Source organism: Acomys minous (assembly GCF_964271855.1).
Source record: "Acomys minous genome assembly, chromosome: 7".
NCBI lineage: Eukaryota > Metazoa > Chordata > Mammalia > Rodentia > Muridae > Acomys > Acomys minous.
This window is the reverse complement of record NC_140488.1, coordinates 1,778,706-1,792,981: the sequence shown is the minus strand read 5'-3', so window position 1 is coordinate 1,792,981 and position 14,276 is coordinate 1,778,706. Positions and strand designations below refer to the sequence as shown.

The following is a 14,276-nucleotide window of genomic DNA, read 5'->3' as shown; positions in this document are numbered from 1 at the left end:
GCTGCAGATACCTTTTATTGAAAGCAAATTCACATACCAAAAGTCTTATCTGTTCATGGTAGCCATTTAGTAGACTTTTTTTTTAAAATATTCACAATGCCATACAAGCATCACTTCTGTTTGGTTCCAGAACACATTCACACATCCCAAAGGAAACCTGTCAACCTCCGGCAGTTACTCCCCATCCCCTTCTAAGCCCCTGGCAATCGCCACTCTTTTCTATTTATTTCACTGTTATAGACATTTTGTACCAGTGGAATAAAATGGCATGTGGCCTTTGGGTTTTCTTTTTACATTTTTTGTTAACGGGGCATGGCGCATGTGTGTGCTACAGTGCATCTGTGGAGGCCAGAGGATGGCTTGCATAAATAAGCTCTTTCCTTCCACCATGGGGGTCCCAGGAAATTGAACTTAAGCTATGTGTCTGCGTCTTTATCCATTGTACCAGTTTGCCAATTCCACGTGTGGCCTTTGCACCCAGCATCTCAATCAGAATGTTTTCTGGAGTAATCCATGTTGCAGCTTGGGCTAATGCTTTATTTGCTTTCATAGCTGCACAATAGTCCAGTGGGCCTCATTTTATTTGTCATTCATCCACTGACAAACCTTTGGGACACTTCTACTTCATTACATTGTGAGGAGAGTTCTTAGGAGCGCTCGTGCGCACGTTTCAATGTGTGTATGTCTTGCACTCTCTTGCATCTAGATCCGGGAGGAGCTCCAGATTTGCCCCCCCCCCCCGCTTCTTTTTCTTTTTTCGAGACTGGGTTTCACTGTGTAGCCCTGGCTGTCCTAGAACTCTCTTTGTAGGCCAGGCTGGCCTCGAACTCACAGAGACCCACCTGCCTCTGCCTCCTGAGTGCTGGGATTAGAGGTGTCTGCCACCATTATCTGGCAAGGTTTTCCCTTTCTTAATGGTTTCATCCTCCCCGTTGATCAGCTTGGTCCTTTCCAGGGTGTGTGTATATGTGTGTGTGCTCACACAAGCGTGCACAAGCAAGCAGAGAGTCTGTGTGTCAGCAAAGTGTACATACACATGTATTCACGTTCATGTAGAGGTCAGAGGTCAATCTCTGGTATTCCTTGGAAGCTGTCCACCTTGTTTGTTTGTAAGACAGCCTTTCAATTAGACCCTCGCCTCACGGATTAGGACAGGCTAGCTGGGAGGCAAGCTTTAGGGGTCCTCACATCTTCAACTCATCACTGAGGTTACAAATTCACACCACCATGCTGAGCTTTTTTCATAAAGGTTCTGGAGGTTGCGCTTAGGTTCTCATACTTGTAAGGCAAGCCCTTGGCTAACTGAGCTAACCCCCTAGTCCATCAAGGACTTTTTTCTTGATATCTAAGTCATGTATGAATGACGTCCTAATAACCATCCTAACCATTTGAAAGGACAGAATTGCATGGCTTGGCATATTCAGTGTTGTACAACCATCACTTCTATTCTGGGAATATTCTCATGGTCCCCAAAGGAAACCTTACAGCCATTAGCAGCCACTTCCATTGCCTCAGTAGCCTTGGAAATGCTCACCTGCTTTCGGTCTCTCCATCTATGGTCTTGGACATCTGGCTGCTGGGAAGCTGATATTTAAAGAGACACTCGATGGGGATGATGAGGAAACAGGTTGGGATCAGCACTTCTGCTCTTCTTGCCCTATGAAGTTGAAGATTCTGTTTCAAAGGCTGCTACTGGGCACTCTTGCAGGGCTGTCTTGAAAGCCCTGGTAACTAAGTTGGGACTTTGTGGCTCCTGCAAAGGCCTCAGACCACATCTTTGAGATTGCTGCAGAAAGCCCAGTGGAAAACTTCTGCCAGCCTGAGGAAACTTGTATGACAGGCTTCTGGGAAAGAAATTCCCATGACAAGTGCAAAGCTGAGTGTCTCCTCAGTAGTGGCAGGTTTTCCTATCCAACCATCCCAAGGTTTTTCTGTGGTGGGCTGCATGGCCAGCCCACAGAAAGGTGACTACCCCATCTCTGCAGGACTCTCCTCTCAAAGCTGTGCAGATGTTGTGGGTGAACTTGATCATGGACACGTTCGCCTCACTTGCCTTGGCAACGGAACCCCCAACTGAGTCCCTCCTGCTGCGGAAGCCATATGGCCGGGACAAGCCGCTCATCTCACGCACCATGATGAAGAACATCCTTGGACATGCTGTCTACCAACTCACCATCATCTTTACACTGCTCTTCGTTGGTAAGTTGGACCCGCGCCACACGCTTCAGCCCACAGACAAAGCTTTCAAGACACTGTTGTCATGGCCTCACATTTCAACCCAGTCTGTGTCCTCAGTCTGGCACTTACAGGTTGAAAAGACCAAGCCTGCTCTATACCCTTGATTCCTACTGCCCTGCTCCCCTTCACCATGTGCCCTGCTGCACATCTCTGGGGCAGATGTGGTGAAGGAGGATGGCTGCTGCTGCTGGGAGGCCCTCCCTCCTCAGACCCTGTCTCTCTGTTCAGGGGAGCTCTTCTTTGACATTGACAGTGGAAGAAATGCACCCCTGCACTCACCACCCTCAGAGCACTACACCATCATCTTCAACACATTTGTCATGATGCAGCTTTTCAATGAGATCAATGCCCGCAAGATCCACGGTGAAAGGAATGTCTTTGATGGCATCTTCAGCAATCCCATCTTCTGTACCATTGTCCTGGGTACCTTTGGAATTCAGGTAGGGCATAAAGATGTAGGGGAAATGATGTTGGCCTCCCTGTCCCTGAATCTATTCTGCATTCTGGAGCAGGTGTTCTTCCAAACATTGCTGGGCTCATTTGCTCTAACCTGATAGCTTCCAGAGGGCTATGGAAGGCTTGTCTCCTCCCGTCCAGTTCACTTGGCTTCTAGAAACATTATTCCCTAGCTCTCTCTTGGTCAACCACCCCCATTTCTAGACCCTAACTCCTTGGTGTTCTATAAGTGTAGTAGATTCTCGAGGAAATGCTTGCTGTGCACGTGGTTGACATACTAAACTCTGTGCCACAGCCCTGTGGGCAGGTGGACCAGCTCTACTCCCAGGAGGGGCTGAATGCCCTAAAGTGTAACGTCTTCAATCAGAGCTCCAGAAATGTCTATCATACAAATGCAGTTCCTGTCCAAGAAGAGGGGCATGCCATACCTTGTAGCCACCCCCAAGTGCAGAAAGAGATCATTAAGAGGAGAATTTTACTGTAGCTTTCTCAGGAGCAAATGAACGAGAGAATAAACAGACTTCATATTGGCTAGCATGAAATCATGTCAGCCTACCACAGAATGTAGACTGGCCCTGACATGGGTTGGATTATACACTATGGATTGGTTGGTTAACATTTGAAAATCTTGCCCTTGGGTGTAGACATCAAGGAAGGCAGGAGGAAAAAACCGGGTGATCCTCATACTATAGGGTTCTGCAGAGCAGGCAAATTTGAAAACAACCTTGCAGAAGTTGGAAAGATGGCCCAGACAACTGAGGATCACCTGGAGATCAGAGGCACCAGAGGGGAGGTGGATGTGGATGTCAGTGTGTGAGGCTCCAGGCTGACCCATCCTGGTACCGTTGTCCCTGTAGGCAGCTAGTCTGTGGAGCTATGTTTAAGCATTTGCTGATGGAGAAAAGAAGGGACTGGGCTGAGAAGGAAAGCTAAGCTATTTCCCAGAGTGTGCTGGGAAGCCAACAAATCCTTGACTATGGCCAGGCTGACTTGGCTCCCAAGAGACAAAGTCAATCTGGAAAGCAAGGTTTGTAGAAGTCTGGGCAGGACACAGAGGCGTCTGGAGCTATCTTGACTGCTATTCCGCCTACCACTTTCCATTCTTTCCCTCAGATTGTCATCGTCCAATTTGGTGGGAAGCCCTTCAGCTGTTCCCCACTGTCCACAGAACAGTGGCTCTGGTGCCTATTTGTTGGTGTTGGGGAGCTGGTCTGGGGACAGGTGAGTGTCTGCCTCATCAAATTTCTCACCAGTGCTTTCATTCTGGCTGCTTCTGTTGATGGCCCTCAGCGTGGGTAAGAAGCCAAGCATCCTGGCTCACCTATGCCTCCACTATTCCAAGCCTCTGTCCCACAGTATTGGAGCCTATGGCTGGGAAAGCATGTGGTGTGTGCTCAGACCTATGACATAGGGGCAAGGTCACCAACTGACAACCTCAGGAATAAGGAGATAGAGTTGAAATGTCACACTGTGCTGGAAAATAATCCAGTTTCCTTCTCCATGGTAGAAACTAAAAATGTTCCTGCTAAACATGGATATTTGAGGAACTGCAATGTAACTGGATAGTTTTCTGCTTAGTTTTCAGAAAGTCCTGGGATCCCTTCCCAGCAGTGCAAAAACCAAGATGGTAGGAAGGGCATCCTGGGGTGCTTGGAGTGTCCCAATATATTTGAAATTAAACACCACCCTGCTATAAAATCTGTGGGGCAAGGAGATCTTGAGAGAAATGAGGTGTTTCGACTTACTGGGAAATGGCAGAACACTTGCAGCTGCCTCAAAGGAGCAGTCAGTGAGAAGACCAAGACGCAACAGCTTGGGTCTGGGCAGCCAGTGCAATCTCAGGCACCAAGGCAGCCCACTCTATGCTGCACAAAAGGTCTCGGGAGCATTTTCTCCAGAGTTCAGAAACACTACTACGGGAAGCTATATCCAGGATTTACTTCTCTTTGGGTCTTGATCAGCCCAGTCAGCCACAGCAAACCACTAGAGACTGGCAGGTCACACTGAAGGCATGTATTTCCTCACAGCACTGCAAGCTTGAAGTCTAAGATCAAGGGCAGCCAATTGAGTGTCTGGTAAGGGTCCCTCCCTGGTTTCTGGGTGGCTACTTTCTCCTTGTATGCTGCTACGGGGTTCTCACGTATCTCCTCTCATAAGGGCACAAATCTGGTGGGATCAAGGAGCCAGCATAATGGCTTCATTTAACCTGTGTTATCAGCCTCCTCCAAATATTCCAAACTGATGGTTAGGGCCCACCACTAGAGGGTAAGGAGGTACCATTTAGGTTATAACACTAGGAGTTTGATTTCTTTATCCGTTGGTGTGTGTTCCCTACAAAGCTGGCCACAGGAACCACTTCTGCTGTGGCATTTAATCATCACAGACAACTCAGTTTCTCCATCTCACTTTCAAGAAATCTCTTTCTTTCTACCACTGCACCTCCCATGCTGTCACACTTCAGCCTAACGGCCCATCTTCTGCAGCCTAGACTCCACATCCTCTGCTTTGCCTTGCCCATACCAGCCTCTAGTTAACCTCTGAGCTCCCTGGTGTAATAGCCGCTGCAGTTCTCCCATGGATACATGCTGCCTGCTTGTAGCTGGGCCACTCAGGGTATTTTTAATTATAAAAATAATACACATTCAAAGTGACAAAACTCCAGTAAAAAGGAATCCCTATGAAAGACCCTAAAGCCACTCCTGTCATGCTGACAAGAATGTCGAAGAGATAGGATGAGTACCGCCCTCCACCCAGACAGTAAAAGGCACATTCCAGCCTTCCCTTCTTTCCTCTTCCCTTTACTGTTGTCTCCCTCCTAGTCATCTCTTCCTCCCTGGGAGCTCCTGATCACAAGTCCTATTCTAGGCCTTTCTTTCTCCAGGAAATGTCAGGCACAAGCTTCCAGGGGCTCAGTCTCAGAGAACAGGGCAGCCAGCTTTTCTTCCAGCAACCATAAAGGTCAGCAGATATGGAGTGCTATCAGCTTGGAAGCTCATCTGGGTCCTGGTGTGCAGTTTTTCTTTGAGGTCAATCATACAGGTGTATAGTGCTCAGATGGCTGGCCTCAGTGTCCATCCCCTCCATGACCATAAGGAATACATAAACTAGCAGGTAGCCCAAGGCTCCAGCTGAGCCCCACTCTTCAGGAAAGATACTCCAGGCACTTTAAGATCCTTCCCAGGAGTGACCAAAGGCCAGCACTGTCTTTCTCACATGGTACTCTCTATGTTGGTTTCTCTGCTCCCCAGCCCTGGCTGAGACTCAGTAGAGCAGAGTCTACCATGTGAAAGGGGCTGTTGACACTCTGTCTCTGAGAGATGGGGCCTTTGTTCTTCTCCCTGGACACTGTAGAGCCTACTCATGGCCACCTCTGTTTGCTGCCCTTTGACTGTGGCTTTCCCAGGTCATTGCCACCATCCCCACCAGCCAGCTCAAGTGCCTGAAGGAAGCAGGGCATGGGCCTGGGAAGGACGAGATGACTGATGAGGAGCTGGCCGAGGGGGAAGAAGAAATCGACCATGCTGAGCGAGAGCTCCGCAGGGGCCAGATCCTCTGGTTCCGGGGCCTCAATCGAATCCAGACACAGGTAAGCTGCTGTTTCATGTGACTCCTAGTTTGCTGCCTTAGAAAGCAGGCAAGAAGCAGAAACCAAGCAGGCAGACCCCAAAGCCAGCAGGGAATTCCCTGCATCTACCCCCCAAGCACGCAGGGGCAGTGGCTAGTTCCCCTCTTACCACGTAGGGGTGCCCACCACTGGCTGGCCACTTAGATTGCCTCTCTCTGACACCTCCCCCAGTGCCCAGGTAGCCTCGCTCATAGCTGGATAAGAACATGTGCCAACAGCTAGCGGCTCTCTGGGACACAAACAAGCACTGTCTACTTTTCTTGGCAAGGGCTGCTCAGGTAATAGGCAAGTTGTATTTGGGTGTGGGGTAAAAATGGCCATTTCAAAAATCCTTAGGCTAGCTCTCTGTGCACTACAGTCTGCTGTAGTTACTGTGCAAGAGCCTCTGTAGGTAGTGTACCCTTCCACCAAGTTGGTCCTAATTTCCATAGGCTAGACTGGTTAAGACCAAAGGCATCAGACAGCCTACATGAGGTGGTTGCGAAGGCTTTTAAAAAAAAAAACCCTCATGTGCCAGGCTACCCTGCTCTCTGCTCTAGTCCCTTCTTGGCCAGCTTTCTTACTTGAAGGTTCCATATTTGTTGCCTGTTTTCATCTTCCCCTCACGTCCTCTCATGATTGCACTGCCGCCCACTCCCACGAATGATTCTCACCCCCGTTTGCAAGGTCTTCCCCTCCATGCCTCCCAGTTGCGCTAGGGAAGTGTTGCTAGCCCTGCCCTTCCTGACAGCTTGCTGTTTCTTCTGAGTTTCCATCCTCTCTCTGTCTTTCTTTTCCTGGTATCTCTGCCTCCTACTCCACCTGTGTGTGCTCTCTCATGCTGACAATTCCTGGGAGAGCCTGCTAGGGAACTGCCTGAGCCCGAACGTCCCACCAGATCACTAGACCTCCCCACATTGCAGCCTCCTGGACTGGTCTCTGGCCTAGGCAATTCCTCATGGCCCAGCTGGTACCCTCTAGATGACCTTGGCACTTTTACTCATTGCCTTGTCCTCATCCAAGGCCTTAGATCGCTTCTCTCTGATGCCTCACTACCTCTGCTATAGGTGCTTCTCTGGGAACTTATCGGGTAAGGCAGAGTCTCACTGGGGCAAGCCTTGATTCCACACACACCCCCATGCATCCTCCAGCTGTCTTGCCCCACATGGCACAGCACTCATACCCAGGCTGTCCTTAGAGCTGCAAGGTACACATAGCTCCTCCAGTACCACCCCGAGTGACCCAAGCTTGCCCCTCTTCTCCCCCCTGGGCTCCGAGGGTGTGCCTGCCACTGGCAGGGCACTGCGGTCATTCCTTGCCTCCCATCTATCCTTGTTATTCCCTGTCCCCCTGACACCACCCTGGGGCCTGTGGAGCTTGTCTCCACTATGCCCAGGATGAAGTTTCTGCCCCTGACTGTGGCATTCAAGCTCCGACTTCTCGGTATCATCCCACTCCTCTCTATGCCCCTGTGCTGCTTTTCCAGATGTGCACCCTGCCTACCCATACTGCTGTGCCTCCCTGCTTGCTGCTGTGTACCCTTACGGCTCTCTCTCTCAGTGCTATCAAAGCCTTCTTAAAGGTTGCCAAGTCTATGACTCCTTATCACATACTACCCCCTCCTACTACCACGGGCCATCTGTGCAAATAAGGCCTAGACACTGAATCGGAACATGCCAGAATTTCTTGGGGAACTTAAAAAGTGGAACCCTTCAGGACCAGGCAAGGTGGCACCAAAGAAGTCCAAATTGAAGGCATTCTTCAAGGACCAAGCATCCTGAGAACCTACTCCAATGTGTCCATAGAGGGATACCTGGGCCCACATCTGAGCCATGGTACCCTAGCTAGATTCAGATGGAGCCTGGGAAAGGGGTAGCAGCCATCAGATCCATAGCTCAAGCTTCCTCTTCCCATTGAATAAGCCATTGCTTCCAGCACAGTGTCCAGGACAGTCATGGGTACCTCATAGATAGCTTTGGCTTGTTTCCTGTAATAAATGTTTACTCACTAGCATAAACACATAGCAACTATCAGGGGAAAGGCCTCATATCTTCCTAACGTGCACATGGCCACCTACGTGTGCCTTCCAGGTGACTGTGACTGTGCTCACTCCCAGCACGCCCTCCCCATCTGATTCAGGGCACATCTTGTCTGTCACTCTCCAGTTCTGATGCAAATCCCACAAAAAGAGTACAGAAATGAGTGCAGTCCACATCAGCCTCTTTTACTTCCATATGTAATGCAAGATAGCATTAGCATTTCTACCTGCTGAGACAGCAACCCTATCTCAACCTGAAGAGTCAGCTAGTCACCAATGGATATGGTGTACTTGTGTGCCTGTAAGTTCCTGGGCATGCCAGAAGTGGGTCCCACCAGCCAGAGTCATTCTGACTGTTTCATGCCCATGTAGGTGCTTTGCAAGCAAGGAGATGGGACCCCAAGAAAAGAGGGAGTGGCCCAAAATCAGCTAGTGAGAGCCAGCTCTGCAAGCATACTTCTTGGCCCTCAATAAAGCCACACTGATTCCTGCATGGTATCCCAACTCCATGGCATTCCAAGGTGGCTTTCATATGCCAGATTCACCATGCCTCTCAAGCATGCTGAACCAGTCACGATAGCTCAGCTTGTTCTATTTAATTCTAAACACACACACACACACACACACACACACACACACACACACACACTGCTTAAAAACATAACTAAAGCCTGTGAAAGGCTCTTCAGGTTGTATGTATTTTCCAGGCAACTGGCCCCAGATTTCTGGATCTTGTGAACCACAAAATTGCTCCCCGGATTTCAGAGGCCTGCACAACATTTTCTGTTGCGAAGTAACTTGATGCCCACTTTCCCCACTGTTCTACACTAATGTATCAGTGCACCAATGCTAGGGTGCTGTTCCACAATAAAAGAGAGTGTCTCAAACCTAGAACATGGAGCTTTTTGAATGTTCATGACGTGGTCTGTCTTTTTTGCACTCACCAATGACTGAACCTTGTTCCTGCCAGTGCTGGGGCCTCTGGTGCGGGTGGTGATGACGAAAACCCTGGAGGCTGATGCAAAACTGAGGCAGCAAAGTCAGGCTTCCCATCCCTTTTCTTCTCTAAAGAAGAAACCCCACACCCTAGAACCTGCACCACCACTGTTTCAACCCTCTTCCTTCTGTGAGATACCCATATCCTTCCCAGATGCAGCCCCATCCTCAAAGCCTGGCTTCTCTTGAGGATAGGAGAGAGAAAGTAAACAGTCCTGGAGAAAAAGCAGCATTGGGCAGGTCCAGGGGAAGGATGACCAGTCTTTTCCACACTGGGTCCAAGTTTAAAAGGCATTTTCTTTGAAGGAGGGTATCAATAGTGCAGCTGCCTCTTTTGGAGAATCCCTGTCAACAACCCTGAGGAGACTGGTGGGCACCGAGTTCCTACAGCAGGGCCTCAGGTAGGCCAGGCAGTAAGGGTGCTTTGGACTCCAGAAATGCATGTTGGTTTGGCTGCTTATAGTATTCAGTGAACTACATGGTACTTGCCAGAAGTTAGATCCACTCTTTTTTGTTTTGTTTTTTCGAGACAGGGTTTCTCTGTGTAGCCTTGGCTGTCCTGGACTTGCTTTGTAGACCAGGCTGGCCTCGAACTCACAGCGATCCGCCTGCCTCTGCCTCCCGAGTGCTGGGATGACAGGTGTGTGCCACCGCTGCCAGGCTAGATCCACTCTCAAATATTCTCTCCCCACTGAGGCCATTCCCTGAGAGGAGGCTACAACTGTGCCTCCCAGGGTCTAGAGCTATGGCCTCCCAGGGTCTTCACACCGGATGTAGTTGCTCAGTTGCAGCTCCTTCACACCGTACCTTCCTGTAGCTGCCATAATGTCACAGTCAAAGACAGGATCAGAAAACCCAAAGGCAATGAGTCAGGAGGCTTCTAGAAGGATGTATCCACATACGCACTTCCCTTTCATCTTTAGGAAGCTCAAAGAGTCGGGACAATTGCCCCTCAGTCCTCCCAGCCTCCATGCCTCGGAGCTGTGGGGAAAGTTTTGACAAGACAAAGCCTATGCTCTTGGAAGCTCCTCTCCTGCCTAAATATGTCTTCTGTTGAGGGGCCCCCTTAAGCTAGTGAGCTGCAGCAATCTGAGCGGCTCTCTATCCACTCAACACCAGTGCAGCAGGGCAGAGCAAGAGACCCGTGCTAAGAGGACCATGAACGAGGGCAGAGATTTCCCAGGGTTGCAGGAGAGACTCCAGCCCGTATGCCACTGGGGAATGCTTCCACCTTCTAATAAGAGCGTGTCATATCCCTCAGGTGTGTTGGGGCGGAAAAAAAATGTTGAGAACTACCGAAGTAGGATAAGGAAGTATTGCCAGACACAGGTACTTTCTGACGAGTGGCTCTCGATGAGCGTATCATGAATGCAAGTGACCTACAAAATGTTTGCAGTGTGTCCCCACTGGTGGCCTTTCCCTCTCACACTCCTAAACCACTAACCATTTGCCCAGCAAACCCTCTCTCGGTAATGGCTTTGTCCAGGGATCGGGGCTGACCTAGCTGAGGCTTTGCTGGCCCCATATTTCCCTAGTGTGGCCCCTGCCCTCACCCAGCCCCACCCTGTGTGGTAGCCTGGACCTCCATGCAAGCCAACCTTTATCTCATTTTCTCTCCCACAGATGGAGGTAGTGAGTACCTTCAAGAGAAGCGGGTCATTTCAGGGTGCTGTGCGCCGGCGGTCTTCGGTCCTCAGCCAGCTCCATGACGTAACCAATCTTTCTACCCCTACTCACGTAACTCTCTCTGCCGCCAAGCCCACCAGCGCTGCTGGCAGTGAGTCTTGACTTCCCTTTTCTCTCATAAATGGCACCCGGGGGACGATAAAGCCTCCCCGACTCTGCCTTCTCTTTTGCAGTCTTGCATTTCTGCTCACCGTGGCTTTTCTGTTCCTTCTCTACTACCCTGTCCAGTCCTTCCCGCCAGATGGTGTCTCTCCAAAGCCATATTCTCTTATGAAATAACCCCACAGCACTGCCGGGCCTTTCGTCCTTTGCTTTGTTTGGGTTTTGGTTTGCATTTAGTACCCCTGCTACCATTGGGTTTCTTTGTCCGCATGTACCCATGGTTCCTCATGAGCTCAGGCTTCTTCCGGTGGTGTCTGGTTTCAGGCTGGGGACTTGCTCCATGTTTTTGGGGTGAGTGTCAGGAAAGTGTGTGGCCCAGAGCTACCCTTCCGGGAGTAGGCAAAGGCCCACAGTGTGGTATCATTTACAGCAGAAGAATCCAGCTAATCTCCTCGGGGAAGAAAGTGACAATTTCCAGCATTCTCCTTGAGGTGGCTTCCAAAGGATGCCCCTGTCTCCAGTCCCCAGGTGGGCTCAGTGCTGAGCAAGAGTGCTTCTCAAGAGCAGCTGGTGCCTGCCCTGTAGGCACCGCCCTGTAGGCCCCGCCCTGAGGCCAGGCAGGTGCTGTTTGCTATGTCCCCCAGCATCTTGCTCTTTCCAAACAGGCCTCAGTACTGGAGGGTCTGACCCCAATCTTATGCAATCCTCTCTACTCCTTCCTCAGAGAAGCCAGGGCATTTCAATGACAAATTCCCACCATGCAATTCACGTTTTGAAGAGAAGCCTGGGGTTGGCCTAACTAGATAGAAGCTTCCATAATTGTTCACATCATTTTACAAAGACAAAGAAGAGGCCACTAGACTGCTAACCCAGTCACCCTGTGGTGCCCCCAACAGGAGAAAATGCAGGCAAGCATGTGGAGGCGGGGGCACTCCTACCGGGGTTGCCTGCTTTTGGTAACAAAGTCAGGAGGTTTCAAAAAGTGAACAGTAACCCTTCGAGTATGAGCTCAGGGCCTGCTGGGATAGCTCAATGCTAAGTCTTTGCTTTCCTTTCAGTGAGCCCCCTGCAGCTCCCTTCGGAACACGCCACTCCCACGCAGATGGAAGGCCTTAACTACGTCACCTTTTTCCCATCACAGACTCTTCGAATTTCTTTTTGCTTGATTTCTTTCTGTTCTTTTCTTTCTTTCATTTGTCTTTTTAGGAACTGGTGAGAGGTCCCCAGTGGGAGGTGCCCTCCTCTTCCTTAGGCTCTTCTTTGGGCCATTCTGTCTTTTAAGGAAAGGATCAGGGCCCCTCAGGAATAGCACAGATGTGTATGTACATACATCCCTTCTCCAGACCACAGGCCACACACACCTTCAGTTTGTACGCCCCACCCCCTCCCCTGAGCACCCATCCAGGCCACATATGTGGGCTGATACATGTCACTGTTGCTCTGGAAAGTAGCCAAATGGGACCTAGAAGAACCTCAGGACTACTTTACCCCGAGAAGCCAGCAGGAGGCTGTACCAAATAAGTTAAGGGTAGACTGGCCCATGGCCTCCCAGCACCTTGGCCATGCCCAGGTGAGCAGCAGCAGCTTCCTTCCTCTGAACAACATGAAGAGCGGATGTAGGGCGCACAGAACTGCACAGCCCTTTTCTCCACACTGACTTCCAACATATTTTTCAGGGTCATCTTTCTGCACCTTCCATCTGTCTGCCTGCCCGCCTGCCTGTCTGTTTGTCCATCGATTGCCTCAGTGGGAAGGCACTTTACAAGACTCTTCTATGTATGCCTCCCAAAACCTCTTCACAGTGCTGGTCTGAGCCTCACTGGAGCCAGTCAGACTCTGAGGCTCCTCCTCACCTGCTTCCCCTCCCTGGCTGAGGCCTACTGCCTCTTCAGCCCCCATTTCTCCCACTTCCTCCCATAGTACCTTGCTTCTCCCCCTCCCTCCTTCCATGACCATCTGTCCCCTCCTTCCTCCCTCGGATCCCAGCAGTGCCTGGTAAGTACAGTGGGAGAGACACCAGCCTCCTGCTGCTCATGAGCTATTCTAGGGGAAGCTAAGCAGATGTGAGAGGCGGGCAGCAGGGTCTTCTGAGGAGGGGGCTGCTGTGAAGGTCCTGTTACCCCAACAAACCAAGGTAGGCAGCCTAAGAAAGACTCTCTGTGGAGGAAGATGCTGCTTGGGTTACCTGACCACCCCAAGTGGGACACACTTTGCTTCTGGAAGCCACTGGCCAGGACATACTCTTGCCACACAGCAGTTCCGTCTAGAGTTCAGAGCTTAACTTGAGAGTTCTGAGAGCTCTCACAAATCGCTGCACCCAACCCCCTCATAAACCAGGAGAAGACAGGTGCCCACAAGGACAATGACATCCTTGGGATTCAGTAAGCAGCCAGGCCTGACAGTGCCCATCTCCTTGGAACCATTCAAAGGACCATAGCTACAAGAAAGGAAAGAAGGGTGGAGGCCAGCACTGGGGCCTCTGAACAACACTCAGCATTGTGTAGGGTGTTCTGACCACAGCTGTCCTGACTAGAGCCAGCAGTTACGAGCTTTTCTAGGCAGCAGCATGGCCCCATATATGAGGAACTTTCCATCCTCTTCACTAGCTCCAGGCCACATTGCCTCTCACCCCACAGAGTCCAGAGAGCTGTGCCTGTGGCTCTTGAGCACTGGAGAAGCTTCCTGTTGAAAAGCATTCCCACTAAGAGCCTTCAGCTTTCTTGGGAGAAAAGCCAGTCATCCTGTGCATTTGGGGCCAGAGAGCAGAGAGCATCTTCCAACCTAGAGGGAGAGGGTGATCAGGATGTTGGGGGCTCAGGATGCTCTTCTCATTCTTTCCAACTTCCCATCCTGTGTATGCGCTCGCTCTCTCTCTCCCTCTCTCTCTCTCTCTCTCTCTCTCTCTCTCTCTCTCTCTCTCTCTCTCCTCTCTCTCTCCTGCTGCTGCTGCTGCTGCTTCTGGACACAAGTCCCTCCACATCCCCACATCCACACACGTGGCCCTTGCACAAACTGAGCAGGCCATGATCTCCTCGCTCCTAGCTTCAGGAAGGCCTGTACAGCCTCTAGCCTACCCAGGCTTTTTTTTTTTCCCTCCTTGCTTGGCCTCAAGGCTGTCTCTGTGACAGCCATTCCACTCATAGTGCTCTGGGTCCA

At 50.6% G+C, this 14,276-nt stretch overlaps 1 protein-coding gene across 8 annotated transcripts in view; it reads left to right on the top strand.

Moving 5' to 3' along the window:
* The window catches only part of ATP2B3 (ATPase plasma membrane Ca2+ transporting 3), a 65,995-nt gene that overhangs the window by 42,427 nt on the left and 9,292 nt on the right, over nucleotides 1-14,276 (top strand). For 3 of the 8 annotated variants that reach the window (XM_084789067.1, XM_084789065.1, XM_084789066.1), the window contains 4 exons: nucleotides 1,986-2,199; nucleotides 2,467-2,678; nucleotides 3,808-3,915; nucleotides 6,098-6,280. In XM_084789067.1, the coding sequence (XP_084645193.1) occupies nucleotides 1,986-2,199; nucleotides 2,467-2,678; nucleotides 3,808-3,915; nucleotides 6,098-6,280 (717 nt within the window). Of the gene's footprint in view, nucleotides 1-1,985; nucleotides 2,200-2,466; nucleotides 2,679-3,807; nucleotides 3,916-6,097; nucleotides 6,281-9,043; nucleotides 9,226-10,593; nucleotides 10,770-10,955; nucleotides 11,110-14,276 lie in introns of those variants that run through there. The other 5 variants (XM_084789069.1, XM_084789068.1, XM_084789072.1 and 2 more) reach the window with 4 other exon arrangements.